The 20,745-nt window shown below is 36.2% G+C and overlaps 1 protein-coding gene across 1 annotated transcript in view; it reads left to right on the top strand.

Annotated features, from left to right (window-relative positions):
• The first annotated feature begins 1,401 nt into the window (after positions 1 to 1,401).
• Positions 1,402 to 20,745, top strand: part of CCDC151 (Coiled-coil domain containing protein 151) — a 67,181-nt gene continuing 47,837 nt past the window's right edge. The window contains exons 1-4 of the mRNA XM_069822703.1: positions 1,402 to 1,576; positions 1,702 to 1,817; positions 9,604 to 9,791; positions 15,357 to 15,534. Of these exons, the coding sequence (XP_069678804.1) occupies positions 1,430 to 1,576; positions 1,702 to 1,817; positions 9,604 to 9,791; positions 15,357 to 15,534 (629 nt within the window). The 5' untranslated portion in view covers positions 1,402 to 1,429. The remainder of the gene's footprint in view (positions 1,577 to 1,701; positions 1,818 to 9,603; positions 9,792 to 15,356; positions 15,535 to 20,745) is intronic.

Raw genomic sequence — 20,745 nt, forward strand, 5'->3', positions numbered from 1 at the left:
CTCACTCACTCATTGCATTTTTCACCTTGGAGAAAAACATTTTGAGGCAGTGGTGGCCGGTTTCTTCAAGTATTTTTAGAACACTTGTTAAATATAGTTTTTTCATGTCTTCAACACTAGTTTGGCTTAACAGATTGTTAACTCTTTGTTGGCTTTAAATGTAGGATTTCAAGCCGTTAACTCATTTAACAAACAGTTAAACATGGTGGATGACACCACAGCTGCTCAGACAAAAGTTGTGAAAATAATGTGTTATGTCTCTCTTTACGGAATTTTTAGTATCATTGCTTCAAAATACGCAGATTAAATAATAAAATGTTTCAGCAGCAATCGTTTCTTTAAGACGAAATCACATATAATTTCTACATGGACCTGAAGCAGAGAGAGTGAATAGAGAATTTTATGTGATACGGAATTCTCCTCGGGGTTTTGTGTACAGGTGACCACGCACGCGTACGCGCACACACGCACACGCGCGCACACTCTCTCTCTCTCTCTTTCTCTTTCCTGTAATTATTGTCACCTAGTGGTCATAATGCTGAAATTGATCTCAACAGAAATTCATATTTAGCATTATAACTATAACCTTACTTATAATAATTATTATTCAACAGTAGTCAATACAACTTTAATTTATTACCTCTCTGCACTATATAGATCATGGCCTACTGTAACGAGTTATGATTTTATACATATTTCATGACTTATTCTACAGTACAGAATTTAAATAATAATTTCAGTCAATAAGAAATTGCCTTACATGTGCAAAATCATTACCAACTGCTGTTGAGTAGTTAGAATAGTATTAACGACAGTTAAAGTTAAGTGTTGGTTATTTTAAACGAAATTATGTTGAAGAAATGGAAAATATATTAACAAAACGTTAAAAACAAACCAGCTGTTAATTTAATATTTGTTAAGCCAAAGTAAACATTACTTGGAGAAACTGGCCATGGATCTTTGCTATTAATACTGTAGTAATAATTAATTCAAAATTCGTAGCTGTATTGCTTAATGACCAGCAATGTCTATCATATTTACCAGTGTGTAAAATCAGAACATAGGCTACTGTACCTTTCTCATCATGATTCCTATGTGTTTATTCGCTAGAATTAGAAATCTATTGAAAATAAATATAAATAAAGATTGTTCACTGAGGGCTTTCTGATTTTCTGACACTGCTATATTTACATGTAAAGGATCATGTAATGTTATTGACTGAATATTAACCCATGTAAGATAAAACCTTTCAGTTAACTTCAACTTTCTTGGACACTAATATAAAAACAGTTAGGTTAACTTCAATGATAAAATTATTCTAGATTAGGACATTCGCTACGTCCTCTACATTCTGACAGAATAACCATCTTAACAAGAGAAAATTTTTCAGGAAGTATACACATTGGAAAACCAGATTCATCGCATTGAAATGAACCTTATGGAAGCTGAGTATGTGAGGAAGAAGTATCGAATCATCAGGGCCAGTTTACTGGAAGACAGTGTTGAATTTGAGAGTTCACTTGTCAAAATTGAAGAGGCAATCAAGAAGCAAGAAGTAGAAATCAATCGCTTACGGGTAATTGACAGTACAAATGAACGGAGTTAGTAAAGTATGTGGAAAACCGAATCACGAAAGTGAAATGGGTAGGCATTAGACACACTAAGTATTTGGATGAATGTTTCATAGCATTTTTATTTCAGAATATTTATGGCGAGGCTCTCGACCTGAGGGATGTAACGAAGGGAATGCTAGTGAGGCAGGAAGTTAATGCAATAAACACAGCCAAAGCCAGAGAAAAGGAGTTGCAGAATCTTAGGTAAAAGTTCATCATTCGATTGTATTTGTATTTGTGCAGGAAGGTGGTGAAACTTACCATGCACAGCGATTTATGGTTTCTTGTGCAATTTCTGCCTTTTATTAAGCCAGATAAAACAAATGATATTATCATTGATAATTAAGAGATCTCGGTCGGTTCCAGTAGATGAGAACCGAGACATTCGAATCTGGGAGCAGAGAAATACAGAGTTGTTTCCGATCTCTGATAACGAATTTGAATAACATCATGTCCGTCAGGAGTCACACGACAGCTGAACTGTGGTGCGAGGTGACAGACCAGTAATGAGTGATCCCATAGTCAGAGTGCACGGCGACTCACAGCAGAAATTCCCAAGAAAATCGAGCCAACTCTTTCCAATGCCAAGTACAGTTAATTGAAAATAAAAGAAGCCTGCAATAAACGAGGTTTCGTTAATTCCAAGAAAGATATCTTCTGTGGACTTAATAAGACTGGTAAAGCTCGAATGGAATTAATTTGTATCATCTCGTGGGGTGCGGCGCCTTGTGACGGGGGTGGATTTGCTTGCCTTTTCCACTCTGGAATTAATCCCATCCGAGCTTTGCCAGATGCCTTTCTTGTAAATAAAGAAACCACGTGTTTTGCAGGCTCCTATGATTTTCACGTAACTGTACTTGGCATCGGAAAGAGTTGGCTCGATTTTCTTGGGAATTGCTACTGTGGTACACCGTGCACTCTGATTATGAAATCACTCACAACTGGTCTGTCACTTCTCGCCGCAATTGAGCTGTCGGTGTGATTCCTGTCGCACATGACTTCATTCAAGTTCTTTATCACAAAATGTGGGATGAAGTTTCCTCTGCATCAGCCCCTGTAAATCGGGATGCCAACAAGTCATGAAAGGTTCAATTAGCTTGCTAGGATGGAAGATACAAGTTCTGAATTTGGAAATTCTTGAACGAAATGAGAGGTAACCAGTCTTTATGGTACAAAGTAACTTGGTTTGTTGAATTTTGTGAAAGGTATTTACTTAAAAAGAGGCACAAATTCAAAAGAGATTCAGATTGATTTTCTTTAATTTATGAAGAAATAATAAACATATCACATTTTATAAAGATTGGGTGTACCTTTGTCTTCAGGTGAAAAGGTTAAGAATTTCTACTTGTAGGGGCTATTATAAATGATTAATTCCACTAGCCCCCAAGAGTAGCAGTCCTCTTCCTCCTCACTCTTTTCGCATAAAGACGAAAGTACGAGGTTATTCAAATCAGGAATCTTTCAAAACCGTTAAAAATTATTACAAATAAAGATTACATAACAATTAAATATTTCCATGAGGTTTCTTTGTATAAAAGGTAACTAATATAGGCTACAATTCAGGTTTGTTCTTAATCATCTGACTTTGTGCAGTATTCATAAAAAGGCTTTCGAAAACTCTTATATTCTCATGACAATGGAACATTATTTTATGCTTTCATAAGAAGGAACACATAAAACCATTTTGCGTCTGCAGAACACAATCATTTTTGGATAAATAATTTTGCGGAAGAAAATATAAAGTCAGTGATTCACACCGGAATAGCCTTTTGTACGTTCTGAAGCACATACTTTATTGTCAAAGGAACTAAAAATAAACAGTTATTGAAATCACGCATCGTAACTTTAAACTTTGTTTTATGAGTGAAATTATATTAAGAAAGAGACTGGGGATTTATGAAGTCCTTCGGATTGAGTAAAACGTATCTTTATTCGTGGTAAGTAATTTTTAGGTTAGGTAAGGATGAATTTAAGAATTAAATAAATACTACCGCAGGCAGGGTGATTAAATTTAATAATGGGACTATACGGACCGTGTGAAATGACAAAATAAAATAAGGAGAAACAGGAGGAAAAATAATTAAAAGGTACGCAATCGTGCATTCTTGCAAGGGAATTTGGGGCCGTGAGAAAGAATCTGCTTCAGCTCCAAGCCTGTTGGCCACTTGTCTCACTCCGTTTTTCACCGTTGCAGTGAAGAAACTTAAGAAAATTTTAAAACGGAAACGTCAAAAATGGACATAACTTAATAGTTACCGGTACCATATTAGAAGCAGGAGTGTCACACGCACGACTGATCGGCAACAGCGCAGAATCGTCTTGGACGGAATGAATGGTGAGCGCGTGTCGCTATCCTCACCTTTCCCTATGCTGTGTTCCGGGCTGCCAGAACCCCATTAACTCACATTCGAATGGTAGTGGAATTAGGATTGATTAACTATTCTTGAAGCTATTTCAGCATCGGGTGTTGTATTCCACCGGCTCGACTACGAGGTAGTGCTCACACTGATTAGAACAGTTGATTACCTATCTAAACCGGAGGATAACACCGGAACCACCGGCGTGGCTCCGGGCCACCATGATTGCGCCACTTGTAATTGCGCCAAATGGGTTGTTGTAGGCGACGTCCGTATTGCGTTTGCGTCAGTAACTCAAACGTAATATGCAACTTTTTTGTTCATAGGTTGGTACAAAAAAAAATATTTAAGATGTTATGATACAATTTGTGCTTTCATACTTTAGGTCCGTTCAAATGGGAGAAGTACAGCTGTCAAAAGAAAAAGTGGCCGCTCTCCTGAAACAAAGTTCCCTTCGGGTATCTTCGCTACAATTCGGAGACAGGCGATGTTACATGTTGTTGGACCACGTTGCCTGATATCTACAGTTGTAATTAAAGTATTCTGTGTGTTATTCGATAGCGTAATGGTAGCGTTCAGGCCTGTTATTTATGAGGTCCTGCGTTCGACTACAACCTCGTGCTTTTTATGTTCTTTTTTGTTCTGTTTTTGAGAGAGACAAACTATACATAATGGCTCCTTTCTCTTTTACGATTATTTTAGTAATTAACATCAGGTTCATTAATATATTATGCCATGACTTTATCATTATGATATTGTGGCTGCAAATGGAAAGAAAAAAGATTTTATTCTCAATAAAAATATCTTTTGTGGCAAAAACAAAACAAATTTACTGGCGTCGGCCTTAAAACATTCAAACAATTAAGCGTTCAAAAAACAAAACAAAAAGCCACAATTCAATATTTAGTCTATCTTCCTCTTATCTCGATCATCTTGCAGTCGAGTGGGCATGGAATCGACTAGTCTTTGCAAATAGCGACTGTTCTTAGACACGATATTCCAGGCATTCTGAACATACATACATAAGTGTTCTGTCCATGGGCAGATCTTTCATTGCAAACCTAGCATTCTCCAATCTTTCCTATTTTCTGCCTTCCTCTTAGTCTTCGCATATGATCCACATATCCTAATGTCGTCTATTATTCTTTTCAACCAGAGGCCCAACAAATTCCTTTTTCTCTTTCTAATCAGTTTCAGCATCATTCTTTCTTCACTCACTTTTTCAAACACAATTTTATTTCTTATTCTGTCTGTCCACTTCACACGCACCGTTCTTCTCCACATCCACATTTCAAATGCTTCAATTCGTTTCTCTTCATTTCGTCGTAATGTCCATGTTCCTTCCCCATACAATGCCACACTCCACACAAAGCACTTCACTAGTCTCTTCCTTAGTTCTTTTTCCAGAGGTCCGCAGAAGATCCTTCTTCTTCTATTAAAAGCTTCCTTTGTTCATGTTTGCAGTTTTTCTTGGGAAGGATAGGCCTAAATGCGGTAACATCCCGTTGCTTTCCGCACACCACTATTTCTTTTGCATCTTATTAAATTCCAGGGGGCCCAAGCGTGGAGATGAGGAGAATGGATTTGACTAATTGGGCCCTCCGGACTTCACCGAAAGTCACGGCAAGGGTTAAATATTAATTCTAGCAGGATGTTTGACCCGATCAGAGACCGGGAAATCCCAATTAGCCTTTGCCCCCCGCATCCTGGACTAGCTTCTACGAATCATCAGAAAATCTTAGAGTGTGATTGGGACAATTTTTCGGAAAATGTTTCCACACTTTTGCCCTCGTAGCTGAGCGGACGAACGTCGGAATTTAGAAGTCAACGTCTCAGGTTCAATTCCTCGTTACTCCTTTTCATTTTATTGTGGTTCAAGATAGTATAATGTAATAATACAAAAAGAAAAACTAATACCAGTATTATGCAACTGGATTTTTCCAAACCTAATATTAAATTTATGTTTTTTATATTGCTAAAGACCGATTACAATATAAATAACGTGAATATTATTTATACAGTATCACTAAAGAACGATAACAGAATATAAATGATAAATATCGGTTTGTTTAATTAATATAAGATATTATGTAATACGTATTTAATTATCTAAATAAAATAACCTATTTTACAAAGAAAGATGGTTATTTGTGTTATAATAATTACTTACATAAAATACAGATTATTTATATTGCGAAAAAACAATAACAATATAAATAACTTGAATATTATTTTATAATGCTAATGAAGGAAAACAATATAAATGATAACTTGAATATTATTTATATCGCTAAAGAACGATAACAATATAAAAAACGTGAATATTATTCATATCGGAATTTCACAGATTTATTACAGATGTATTTAAGAAATTGTAGAAGAATAGTAATTAGTAACAGTGTCCTATTTATTCTTCTTGGAGCCAAATTTGTAACGTTTAAAAGTGTGGTTACTATGTTGAAGTGTATGTGTTGCAACGGATGCTTGATTTGTTATGTATGTGAGTCAGTTATGGGATGCTTGATGTCGTCGCAATGTCGTAATTATAGTTTGATTGTGTTTGTGTGACTATTGTGTATTAATTTATGATGTATGGTACGGAAAGCTGCATATTTGTGTTATAGAAGTGTTACGTATGTGTGTTGTTAATGTTTTTGTATATGTTTCAAATTGATAACTGATATTTGTTTTGCAATCGCAATGCCTAATTTACGGATTGTTTATGTTTTGTTTACATCGCGTAAGCTAATTTAATTTTCTTTTCCATTTCTCCTTATGCTTATCTTTTTTGTGTATAAAACTATAGTCCTAACAAACATATGTAAAATAGGGCTAACCCCCATTGGAGATACAATAATAATAATTATTATTCATATCGTTATAAAACGATAACAGAATACAAATGGTGACTTGAATTTTATTCATATCTCTAAAGAACGATAACAAAATATAAATAACGTGATATCCATAAAGAACGATAACTGGATATAAATGATAATTTGAATATCATTTACATCGCTAAAGAACGATTAAAAAATAAAATGAAAACTTGAAGACGGCCCGAACCCACAACCTTTGAATCATTAAGCAAGTACTCTACCACTGGTCTACGAGGCGCAGATATAGAACACTTTCATACTTCCGGAACTGCTTGTACAAGCACATGCATCGTGTAACATCGCCGCGACCCGAAGTGGACTTTGAAAATATTCGCTGTTCACGAGTGTGGCCACTTTTTTTTTTTTTTTTTTTTTTTGACAACTGTACTTTACAAAACAATATGAGATATTTGGCCCTCTCTGTATTTCTTTATGTAATTTTCTATCTTCGTTACTTTGTTTTCTACTTTCCTTCTTTTATTGGCCTGCAGGTGCATGCCATTAATTTTCAAATAACTTTCCATTTGAATGTTTTTTTTTTTAAACTGAAATTATTTTGAAAATGTTAAGATTTGAGCTGTAAGATAAAGCGTTGAATTTACTATGAAATGCCTCACATGCGTTCGTAGTGTGAGTGGCTTCAGACGACAGCTCGACCCATATTTTAGGATTGAATTTGGCCTCCTCAGATAGTCACTAAACCGTTCAATCTCTTGGCATATTGGCTTATTCTCAGTCATATCAAATATAAAACAATCACCTACTTCATGTGGAGGTAAATATGACAAACCGAAACAATGTTTAAGCCACTTACCAGCGTCAGACGAATTGTCTTTGAACACACTTGCTAATCCAATGTTTTGTAGTTTACGCCACCATGCCTGGCCCAGATGAAACCTACAACCCGATAGGTGAGTTATGTCACTCCATGTTGACTTAATTATTTCATGTATAGTAACCTCGAAATCTGCTACTATTTTCTTAAGTTGAAGTTTCATGCCTAAACACACCCACTTTTCAACTATGAAGCGAAACACCAATGAATAGATTTCTATGTTTTTATTTGGTATTAAACAAAAAACTGCTGGAATGTAATGTCCATTGTGAAGGAAATGCAATGTAAATAACTGTGTAAAATATCTTGCGGTGTATCTGAAGTTCCATCTACTTAAAGCGCTTCTGCTTCGCACAAATATTGCAAACTGCTTTCACATTCGAAAATAATCGCATTGCTTTCGCGATCATTCAGTAGCACAAAATCTTCGTTAGTGGAGGACATTAGTTGCAATTCAGTTACAACTTCGTGAACTTCAAGTAAGGTTGTTGGTAGTTTCGTCATATGGTGACGTCGTTGTCTGTAAATTGCTTCTCGTAATAGTTCAACGTCAGTGAAATGCAATACATTAGCACAATGGCTCTGAATTCTCATTGAACGTTGTAGATATTGTAATGCATGGTTTTTCACTTAAGTCACTAGTCGCTTTCCTTTTACATGACGCACGTACCAGATCTCTTTCATTATTTTGGCGATTATGACTGCCTACAATTTTCGCTTCACTGTTTAAGATTATTATTTTGGCAGGACAATTCTTCACTGTACAACGCCAACGTATACGTCCACCTATATTATGTGTACGCCTTACGAAACTTTAAAACCATCTCTTGTAAGTCCTGCCCTCTATTGGTGCACCTTTGGACTACCTCCGTGACAACCTTCACTGGTCGTAGTCTCCCTCACAATGTTTATGTCCTCCCACTCAATGTGCCTACTACTAAAACAAAACACGCCATCTGGGTATCGTGCACTAGATTTCGTGCGCTACCAACAAGAAAAATGAAAATTCTTACTCAAAACTGTCGTTGGCGCAAACCCACTACCCTTAAATATGACCGTACTTTTCAATTGCAAATAAACAATAAATCTGGCGCAAACGCATTGCACACCCTCGATTCCAAACCCTCTCTGTAATCCTGGACTTTCCTAATGACATACATTAAAGCAGCGATCATCAACACAGAGCACTCTCGGGCTAGCGTCTCTTAGCCGCGGATAAGAGATTGCACTATGGTGCATTCGTGGATGCTGGCGAGTATGATCTTTTCCTCTCTGCCTGCTGCACGACGGGGCATATTATGTTCCACTGAATACCCTTTACCCATTTCAGTGAGTGCTGACTACCACTGCTCTAGAGCAAAGTTAAAAAGTAAAGGTGATAGTGCCTCTCCTTGCTTTAGTCCACAGTGAATTGGAAAAGCATCCGACAAAAACTGGCCTATACGGACTCTGCTGTACGTTTCACTGAGATACATTTTAATTAATCGAACTAGTTTCTAGGGAATACCAAATTCAATAAGAATTTCATATAAAACTTTTCTCTAAACCGATCATATGCCTTTTTCAAATCTATGAATAACTGATGTACTGTACTCTTATACTCCCATTTTTTCTCCAATATCTGTCGAATACAAAAAATCGATGTTTGATTACCTATATTAAATATTTAATTTTATATTATAATCATTTTTACCACTTTCGAATAACTCAAAATGGGAAAGAATGTGTGTTCGATTTAACTTTTCTATATATAATGTATTTCAGTTTGGCTGTATTTTATTTCATATTTATTCTAACACTACAAATAATTTTAACAGATATTAAATATTCTATCTAGAGTATTTCATGTAATTAAAATATAGGAATAATTTTGCCAAAAATTGAAGCAACGATTTCACTAATAAGATTTATTTTATCAGACGCAGAGTTGATGAACGAAGACTGGAACTGGATCGTCTTGAGCGACAAATTTTCTCTACAGGGCGCACATTAATGCATCAAGACTCTGTCAGTTCGTTAGAAGGCGCTCCTTCATCAACTGAAGATTCTATTACTAAAATAACTGATGCCCTTGAGGAAACATTTGACAAATTAAAAGCAGCTACAGGTAGGCTAATACTCTTTCACGACATGTTTATATTGTATTCACATACGAGTATATTGCTTCGCTTATAAAATTAGTGGTAGATAAGGTATATGTGCAAGGCATGTTTTTACCAGAGCTGCGTATCGTAATGAAACTTAGTAATTACATGTTTAATATTTAAGATGATTGATGCACAGTTGTCCGTGCGTATATGTGCATATTTTTGACGTTTCTACGTATTTCGACATTAAAATCAATTCATGCATATAAAGGGACATAATTTTATTTTTACTTCAATTTTATTGTACGTGAGTTTTTGAATGTACTTCACTCCCACCCCCCTCTACTAGTAAACTTCCAATCGTCCTTCACATAGAACCAAACCGCGTATGCAGTCAAAGTCGCCTTACGGTCATAGTAAACAGTTCTGAGTTAGTGAGTATACTACGTTCCAGAAATATGTTCGCGCTTTCCAGTGACGAAAGAGCTTTCAATATTGAATCATATTTTCGCACAGGTACTGTCGTCCGTTTGCCTACGTCTCATCTCGGTTTCCCTCACTCACTTCTGCTCGCCCCTCTGTAAAGTTTAGTAGCTGGGCTGTCTTAGCTCTTTTCTGAAAACATTAATTTCTGTTAGGAATTGGACGTTTACATAATATTATACAATTGTTTAAAATAACGCAAATAAAAGGGGCTCGTTAAGTAATTAACTGTCACGTGATTTCCTCCCTTTCTACGACCCTGCGACTAAACCACTTGGACGGACAATAGATAGCATGTCTGAGTAATTTTATCGTTTCGGTTCGGGCACAAGTGAAGATTGAATTTACAGTACGTAAGGTACTCTTTTATAGAGTAGGTACAGAATTATTTAAAGAACATGAATTAGGCTACTTGTACGAAGTACGAAACTGGTAATTGGAATTAGGTACAATAGTCTATAGCGCGATAATATCCACAAAAGAACTGAAGCCTGTATCGAAATGAACGACCACCATTTTCAAAATGTGTTTAAATATCCATATTATGATTATTTTCCAATTTAACTTCATGCTCTAAATTGTACGCTAATGTGCTGTAGACAGTATAATATGCACTACATAATGAATACGTCCGAATGGATAGCTCAGTCGTGAGTAAAAACACATTGTTAATATAGTACTGTATTGTGATTAAACAAAAACCTAATGAAAATTATCAAATATTTCCTAGTTTACGTAAATGGCTGAACTACTTTTCTTCCCTTCTATACCTAGTAAAGTGATTTATTTGTATTTTACGCCAGTATCATCGAACTCCAGTCGTGGAAGGAGGTAGCATACGGTGTTTCCGGTTCTCAACCGTTAATCCAAAGATATAGCCAGGCTAATATTAGAAATGTTAGTAAAAATAAAATGATGTCCCTGTATTTTTATGAGTGTTTCTTATTTAAGATGACTAACGCATAGTTTTTCTTGCATATACAGTATGTGCATATTTTGGACGTTTGTGCATATTTCGACATTAAGAGCATATTTCACACATACTTTTTTCTTGCTATCGAAAACTGTTTTAGCCTATAGTTTTCTGGAGTGGTATTTACTCGTACTTTGGCTGACTACGCGTTTTCTCGACAACATTTATTCAGAACTCCTTGGTTTGACTTGGGAAATACCTACAAATTACTAAAATTGAGCGGAATACAATAACTTTCATTTCATATTATAGTTAGTTCCTTCCTCTGATTGAGGTTATGGCTGATATGTACATTTATATCGTATTATCAGGCAGTACATCTCACTTCATGATATGTGTCAGAGGAAGAACAATAATTGTTTGTATACATCTGAAGTCTGATTAGTGTAATATGTCACTAGTCTGCGTATGTATGTAATAGAAGGAGAAAGGAACTGGTCACACTACCATATTATCTCCTGGCTTAGTTGCCTCATGAGTGATACCTTATTGGTGTCACTTATGAGGTACAAACCTGTCTTTGGACAGCTGACTAAACAACAGCAATAGTTATTTGGTACTTACGACTTCAAGATGTGTATACTTGGGTAGATTTCAGTGTATGGTACAGTTGACAGGGGGAGACTGAAGTTCTTGTGTTTGTTTTGATGTTCCTTGTATAGAGGGCGTTGTGATGTATTAGTGAGTTGTTCTGCCATTTTGCCTTGTGTAAGTCACAAAAAAAAAAAATGTTTTTCGCTCAATTTCAGTAATTTGTACCTATTCTGGAACTAAATCAAGGACTTCTGAATAAATTTTGTCAAGAAAAAGCGTCGTCAACTGAAGTAAAGAATGATGGTCTGAAGAAGATGAGGGAAATTAGCAAAGTGCTTCATGGATACGATAGTGATGTAGACGTTAATCTAATCGTGTTAGCAGTTTATAAATTTTGTCTCCTCACTTCTTGTGATATAGAAGTAACTTTTTCTAGACATAAATTTATTTTTACGGACAGAAGAAGCAAGTTGGATCCTGAAAATATACAGGGTGATTCAAAACTTATGTTACAGAAGAATATGGTAAATAGAGGGTACTAAAACAATCATTTTTCATTAATCAATGTGTATCCTATCTGGCACCGGTTCGACGCTGCACTTGTTTTAGTATTGTGACTGTTTGCCACATTGCGATTGTTTGTTATTGCTATGTGCATTGATTTGTCATTGTCTGTTGTTTTTAAGTACATTTATTGAAAGCTCAGTCATCAGAGAGTCAACATTAAAGAAATGGAGCATTGGGGCGTGAGAGAACTAGCCGACGTGCATTTGGTTTTTGCACCAAAGCGCAGTGATACCTCAGTTGTATCTTGTTCACTGATGATATAGAGCCCGGAATTTTAGGCCCTAAAAGTTAATATTTTTCCTCGGTATAGTTTATAAAACAGAAACCATGTCCCCACTTCTTTGACACGTCATTCTTGTCATTCAGTATTTTCCTTTTGGTACCGTTAAAGGTCTCTAATCCTCTTAACTACTTCTTACAAATCAACGCACGGTTTACAAGATTCATTACCCAATCCTTATGCGTCTGTTGTCTATTATTACTAGACTTCATGGAATTGCCACAAGAATCGTAAGGTTTACTATGCACGCGGTATAGACTGTATGAGAAGGGAGTGTGCAACGGATGGAGTATGCCTCTGATGTAAACACTGAGCAGTATACTGCGGTTACAATAAAACCTGTATCCTGCATTCAAGAAATACAATGAATGATCATTGAAGTAAGAAATGTCTAAACATGTAAATACACAATTATTTTATAGGGAGATATATTAACTCTTACAATTTAATGTAATATACTCACATCATCCTTGAATATGTGCATTGTAGTGAAGAGTTACGTACATTTTGAGCGACTGCAAAGTGAACCTCCTCCGACGGTCACTCAAACAGTTTTTATATTGGGAAAATATACGTTCAACATCACATGATGTAATAGGTGCATATTCGAAGAACGGAAAGTCACTACTTTTTAGTACACCAACTTCAGACGTCTTGTCGTGACCTGATAGTATATAATTTATAATACGAAATTGTGAATAGGCAGAATTTTTAGCAATAATGTTCCTCAACTTACATTTCACTTTTTCTGAAATTAGTAAATTGTTATTTTGGATAACTGTTTGTGATACTTTATCCACTATATTAAGGGCTTCTAAGAGTTGTAGTTTAGAAGATTCTAACAGGGTGATGCTTTTGGACACGATTTTAAAATTAGAATCAATGAACAGAATATCTCCCAATAGCTGTTCAGAAGGCAATGATTTTACAGCTGCAACAGCGGAACTGTCTGTGCTATCCAATGCATCAGTTACCTCCATTATTTTGCCGTAATATTCTGCATAATAATTAACAGCATCCAACCACGTTTTCCAACGGGTCAAGACTGGCTGCGGGGGTAAGGGTATTCCAGGGGAAATTGTTTGGAACAGCAACACTCTCATTGTAGTATGTTTGATTGAATTCTTGTCTGCACTGAACAAATGTTAAGTTTTGACTATTCCAACCACAGTAATGCAAAAACAAGTGCTTACATAGGTATACATTAGCTGTAGCTGCTCTATCTATTTGGACCGGTCACATCTCCTAACATGAACTGCTTATACTACGAGACCGGGCGGTCGCTCACCTTCTCTATACTACCGTACATCGGCAACCTGATTGCATGCTGCGTGTGGCAATTCAACGAAGTCTAATTATTACATAATCGGACTTCAGTGAACTAGGCTTAAAACCCTCCTCACAGGCACCATATAGATTCATCTACACTCAGTGTCATGCTTAACTTTTAGCACCTAAAATTCCGGGCTCTAGATGAAGCAACTTTACCAGGGGATGGTATTTTTAAAACACACAACCAGCACATTTGGGAGCAGATAAGTTCATATTCTATTGCAGTCAGATCTCATCAGGTGCGATTTGTGTCAATGTGTGGTGTGGCATCATTAACGACACACTACTTGGTCCACATATTATCATGCCAAATCGCTTAAAGGGAGAAAATTACAGGCACTTTCTGTTAGAAGAAGTATCGCTTGCAGCATGCGCCAGAGCATGGTTCCAGCATGACGGAGCTTCTGCGCACTTTAGTCTTGCGGTCGAAGCTCTTCTGTAATGCACAAGTTGTCAAACATCACTGTCGTTTTTCATTGAAAGCTTAGTCATCAAAGAGTAAAGCCACTGGTCCTTGAATGAATGATTTCCTACCAGCCACAACAATGAAATAAGTGTAGCGCCATGCCGGTGCGAGATAGGAAACTCATTGCTTAGTGAAAAATGTTTGTTTTCGTACTCTCTATCTACTGTATTCTTCTGTAAAACCTGGTTCAGACGGTGCTAGTTTCTGTGATGGATTCCAAAGTGGCTGCGCTGATGGCTGCCCTGCGTGCTCACTGGCTGGCTCCCGTGTTGGCTACGGTGATGGTAGTTGTTCACACGGAGTCTTTTCACAGTTAAAATTGGAAAATCATCTGCTGTTTCATCTGTCGCCAACACTCATGGTCAAAAAGAAACTAAACCGTGAGTGGAAAACAACTAAAGTCCTACATTAACAGTAGTAAATGTCGCAATAAAGTAATTATGCCATAAGTGTAAAACAGCTAAATTTCGATATTTAATTATTGTTTCTTAGAAACTAAAGAATATAGAAAAAAACAGGTTTAGTTGGAAAACAACGAACATGGCGACATGGTTTCAGTGGTGATATTATATGATCATCTTTGGATCCAGCCTACAAACCATCACGAAAAATATCAAGCAACCTACCCTCGAAATCCAGCAAGCTAGCGATCCAAGGACCCACCAGAGCGCATTACTTCCGGCAAGTGAGCACGCAGGCTACCCATCAGCGCAGCCATCTTGGAATCCATCACAGAAACACGCACAGTCTGAACCAAAGACGTTATTGGTCTGAATCGGGCTTAACATACGTTTGTAATCACTCTGTAGAAAAGATTATTATGTCACAAAGTTTCATGTAATCATGAAAGAAAATGAATTGTCTGTATGAAGTAGGTTTTAATTAAATTAACAACAGCCAATAAGGCAATAACTAAGAAAGTTAGCGACTGTTTTTCTTTATTTTCTCAGGAGAAACAGAACCTGAAGATGTACTCAAGAAGTTTCTATCACAGAAGAAAACATTATCGCGACTGTCTTATCTGAGGGGTATCACTGAAGGGGAGAAGCAGGAATTACAGAAAAAGAAGGACTTTATGATTGCTGAACTAGAAGCTTTTAAATTTGCGGAAGTGAAAGACAATGAGCAGTAAGTACATATCTGAAATAGACTTTTACGTACACAGTAAAATAACCAAAAGCTTATTTCAGAACACATTCGCCATGAACGTCTGAAATGCAAGTAAGTATATACGAGTGTCTTTACAATGAATGTATGTATGTGTATGTATCTAATACCTACCCACTTTACTTTACGTGATTCGGGTTCCTCATATTGCTGATAGGTGGCAGAACTATGACCCATTTTCTAGTTGCACACCACTTCAGTAGGCCACGCTATACCTACATGATATGTATCTGTGGAGAATTGTGTCGTGTACTAGGGTGAGTGTAGTAATGAATGTTGAGTATCGCATGTTATAGTTTAATTAGTAGCAATAACGTATTTTGACTTCCTCTCATGCGAAAGAATAGTTATTAAATCAACAATAATAATCACTAGGGCTCGGATTTTAGGTGCTAAAAATCGGGAAAATATTTATTTTTCATGTGCTAAAGTCGAGAACATATGTGACAAAATAGGAAAAACATTTAGTTATGTTTCAATTATTTTATGTGAATATAAAAAATATGCATTACTCATCAGTATAAATTATGCTGTCTCGCCAACTGCTGAAGAATTACAGTACACAATGAGATTCATTCTCAAGTTGTCCATCACAAATGACTCACAATTATCGCGGAACTCTGCCTTGTACTGAGAAAAAGAGCGCCCTGGTCATTGAGAAACAACATGCACAACCTAGAGACATGTTCATGATTGGAAACGAAAACAGAGGCAGCTGATGTTTGTGAAATGATAATTGCTTCCTGAATTAGCGTTATGATTACTTACAAGGCACTCCTAAATGAACACATCAATGTTTATGTATGTTAGTTACAGTACAGTGTTTGGTGGTGACAGTTCTTACTGCTTGTGCTGAGAGAGCAGACTACAGTTCCACAAGTCCACAAATAGGCAATTCCGAGGAAGAGTTAAGTTGTCACGTCTAAGCAACTGCATTGAACATTCGTGTGATGTTTAATCTGAAATGGGGCTTTTGTCGAAAAATTATTTGATGAAAACTTAATTTTTGTGTGTTTTTATGTGAATATTTGAAAATATGTATTTACATTAAACAAATCAAAATATGTGTTTTATGTTAAATAAAATTTAAAATATATGCTCAGGTGACCTTGTCCGAAACTTAAAACACAATTACGAGTTTCTATTACAGTGCAAATAAAATACTTATTTAACTAAAAATCCTAGTCCTAATAATCACATTAATATACTTTATCTTTGTCGCATTTTTCGTAGCCCATACGTCGGGGTTTCGAGATATGCGAATGATGAGTAGGGACCGGATTTTTATGTAATATCAAGGTGTGAAATATGTACAGTTACCCTGAAAAAGAATGAGACGATTCTTGGTCGTCGGAAGTTAAAGTTCTACAGCGCGGTTCACTCGATATCGACGTAGGGATACATAACATGACAGAGAGTACAAGAATTGTTACAAGGACCACAACAAGGACAAGGACCAGAATAAGGATCACGAAGAAGACTGCCATTTAAGGCCAGGATTTCACAACATAGCTCGAGTCCCAAAATATCATTGCTTCACTGTACCGAATGGCAAATGCCTGCTAAGGGATCTACATTCTGGACTGCTGCTATCACTGTCTTGTCTTGGTAGCTCATATAGTAGCGTGCCGGTTCCATTGTATAACCGAAACGTCTCGTGTTCGATCCCAGGTAAAACTTTTTTTTTTATTGAGGTGTAATTAATTTGTTCAGAGTTCCTCGACTGTCTAATTTGTCGAAAAATATGGAATAATTTATGCCCAATTTCTGGGTCTTACAAGTGGGCTGAACCTCGTCAAAAAAAATAAATCTTACTTGGAAGTTAAAAGTATTCTTCCTCAAACAAAAATCATAAGAAACAAAAAGAGACCTGTTAACTTAAAATCTTGTCCACATGCCATCAGCTTCTATTACAGCTCTAAGTCGATCCGGCATGGATGTCACGAGATTGTGGAATAAGTTCTGATCCCCGGCGAGATCTTCCCAGGTGTCAACAACTTGATCCCACAATTCGTCTCGATTTGAGGGCGTCGGTGGGCATAGGTGGCTATCCTTCTCTTTTTCAATTCCGCCCATAAATTTTCGATGACATTCAAATCAGGTGACTTCGGAGGCCAATTAATGATTTCGATCTCGGGTCTCCTTTGAAACCATCTTTGAATGCTTGCAGCATAGTGCACGGGATGGTTATCCTGCTGGAACAGCAATGTTCCTTCGGGAAAACGTTCTCGGGCGGAGGGAAGGAATATATTTTCCAGAATGTGCTCGTAAGTTTCCGCATTAAACCGGCCATCGATGCGTTCTATAACGCTAGGTCCATCGTAAGGCATCCACCCCCAACACGATATGCTAAAGCGCCCCGATCTTTCACGTCGGTGCACATAGCGCTGATCATGTCGGAGACCATCCTCACGATAGACACGGACAGGACCTTCGTAATCACTCGAGATGGTTGTTTCGTCGGAGAAAATTACATTTCTCCAATCGAAATCCACTCGATTGGTAGCGAAGGCAAGACGGTCGACAGCTTGTGCTTCCCCCAATATTTCCATTTGCGCAGCCCTCCGGCTCCTAATACCGCGGTTCCTCAACCTGCTGATCACAGTCTGTGAAGAGCCGGGAAAGTTAGATGCTGCTCTTATTTCGTTAGCAGTCAGAAAGGGGTCCTGTCGAACTGTCTCGAATAAAAGAGCATCCTCTTCCAATGAAGAAATCCGCGGACGCCCAGGAATAGGGCGATTTTCGACCTCCCCAAAATTTTGGTAACGATGAACCCATCTCGCGGCTGTACTTCCAGGAACACCGACCAAACGGCCAGCAGATCTAGCCCCATATCCAGCCTCAACTAGAGCTATAACTCGCTGTCTCATGTCACGTCGGTTCGCCATTACGATGAGAAATGAGAGATGACGATAATACTTTAGTGTAGACAATGACTATTTAACATGATATAGAATTATTGAAATAAGAGGCATCTTGCATAGTAAGAGTTAATAAATCAACCCTAAATTAAATATCTAAATAACAGGATATAACAGGAAGTCCAATTGTTGCGAAACTAATCAAATTAAATCTAATTACATTAAATAAACAAACCCCAAGTTATGACACCACATTGCTACAGCTAAATTGTATGTTACTAACATAAGCATTGAATAGGTCCGTGGTTGTGCGTTGGACGACAAAACCAAACATCGAAAGTTCGAATCTTGCCGAGGAATGTAACTTCTTGCTTTTTATAATGTAAATCAGACTTATAACTACAATCATTCATATTTCTTACATTATTTATTAATATTTATAGCCAACATTGAATTTGTCAAGAAAAGACTTTAGAAATCTCATATGGAATTTGTGATCTGTAGTGACATAAACATAGATTATCTCTCGGAACTTTTCCGTAAAAGTAAATTAAATTCACTCCTTGAAACTGGAAACCTTATTCGTAGGGTCATTTTCCCATAGCATACAAGCTGAAGTAACACAGCCATTGATAAACGTTTTGTACACAGAATTAGACTGAATTCCTATTCGACAGAACCTATAATCAATTGCTTGTCTGACCATGATAAACAAATCCTATGTGTTTCCAATGTCACTGAACAATTTCAAAATATTAATTTAAAAACTAAGAAAGGATCGTAATTGCTGTATCTAGTGATTATTTACATTTATGTCTACAAAATGAATCTTGGAAAAACATATATGATACTGGTACTACTGATATTAAGAGTAAATATATTGAATTTTTCACTTAATTTCATAATCACTTCAGTGGATGTTCTCCACTCAATGTTGTGAAAAAATTCAAAAGTTAAAACATGTAGATAACGCAGGGACTTCAAAATCTCATGTATTAAAAAGAAGAATCTATATGTAATGAGTTGCAATGTAATGATCTTCATGTTCTTAAATACTGCAAGAAGTACAGTGTAATTTATCAAAAATTATGAAAGAGGGAAATAGAATATATTTGAGTAGAAAAGTAGGCCTACAAAATTCAGATAATGCAATTAAACCTATTCGTAATATTATTAAATTTAAACTTGTAGATATCCTAAGAAAGAAAATATTTTTTTCATTAAAACCAATGATTATAAAGTAGAGGATCCCAAATCTATTGCAAATTCTTTTAACGTATTATAGTATATAGGTTACTTAACAGATGTATTTAATAATTATTATTAATATATGTAATTAGTCAATAACTGCAACAGTGCTTCATTCAATCATAACATGAATAAAATTGAATGCAAACACGTAGATAAAATAGTTAAAATTAACTGCAGGGGTGAGAATGAAATAATCCAAAGCCATACTTTTAACAAAAATTGTTTTTTGCGAGTGCATTTCTTACACATATGGGAAAGCTATTAATAAATTATTGTAATAATTACTCAACAAATGACATAGCCTAAGGACTCTAAACCTTTGTAAAAGTTTGTCTATTATTATATATTTTTTAAATTTCATTTTAATTGTTAGTTTTTAATATATATGCATTTACATTGTATATATGTGTGTGTGTATAAATGCATTCATTAGATTAACGTTTATAATATTATAACTTGTAATTTTGTATTGCTTGCGATCATTAACACTTAATCTCAGGACTTTGTAAAACTATATTTCAACGTGACTTAGCTATTTCAACGTTATTTAGACAAAAAAAAAATGTTGTGTAGACTAAGAATCGAACTCGCACTCTTCTACACAACACGCAGAAGTCTTACCGTCTGAGCTATGGAAACGACATGAAAGCTTTCCTTTCTGTGCGGAGTGTCGATCTAGTCATGAAGGTCCATTGTCGATTTAACTACACGATTTATGTATATATTTATCTTTTATTTACGTAATATTATCATATTTTTTGCAGTTTTTTAATTGAATTTCGGAACGATGCTAGTAACAAACCAAATAGCCTGAATTTAAGTAACTCAATATTCGTTATCTTGTGTATCGGTGCTCTGGTCTCCGATCATGCGCAGTGTCTTACATCTGAGACTTAGGAATATTCAATCGTCTCATCCTTTTCCAGGGAAACTGTACATATTTATGTAAGAAAAATACTTTGAATATGTACCAAAATATGTGTAATCATGAAAATATTTAATATCAATATGTGGCAGGTATAGGATAGGTAAAACTCTCCAGTTGTGATTTCATAGAGCA

The sequence above is a fragment of the Periplaneta americana genome, chromosome 3, assembly GCF_040183065.1.
Source record: "Periplaneta americana isolate PAMFEO1 chromosome 3, P.americana_PAMFEO1_priV1, whole genome shotgun sequence".
Taxonomy (NCBI): domain Eukaryota; kingdom Metazoa; phylum Arthropoda; class Insecta; order Blattodea; family Blattidae; genus Periplaneta; species Periplaneta americana.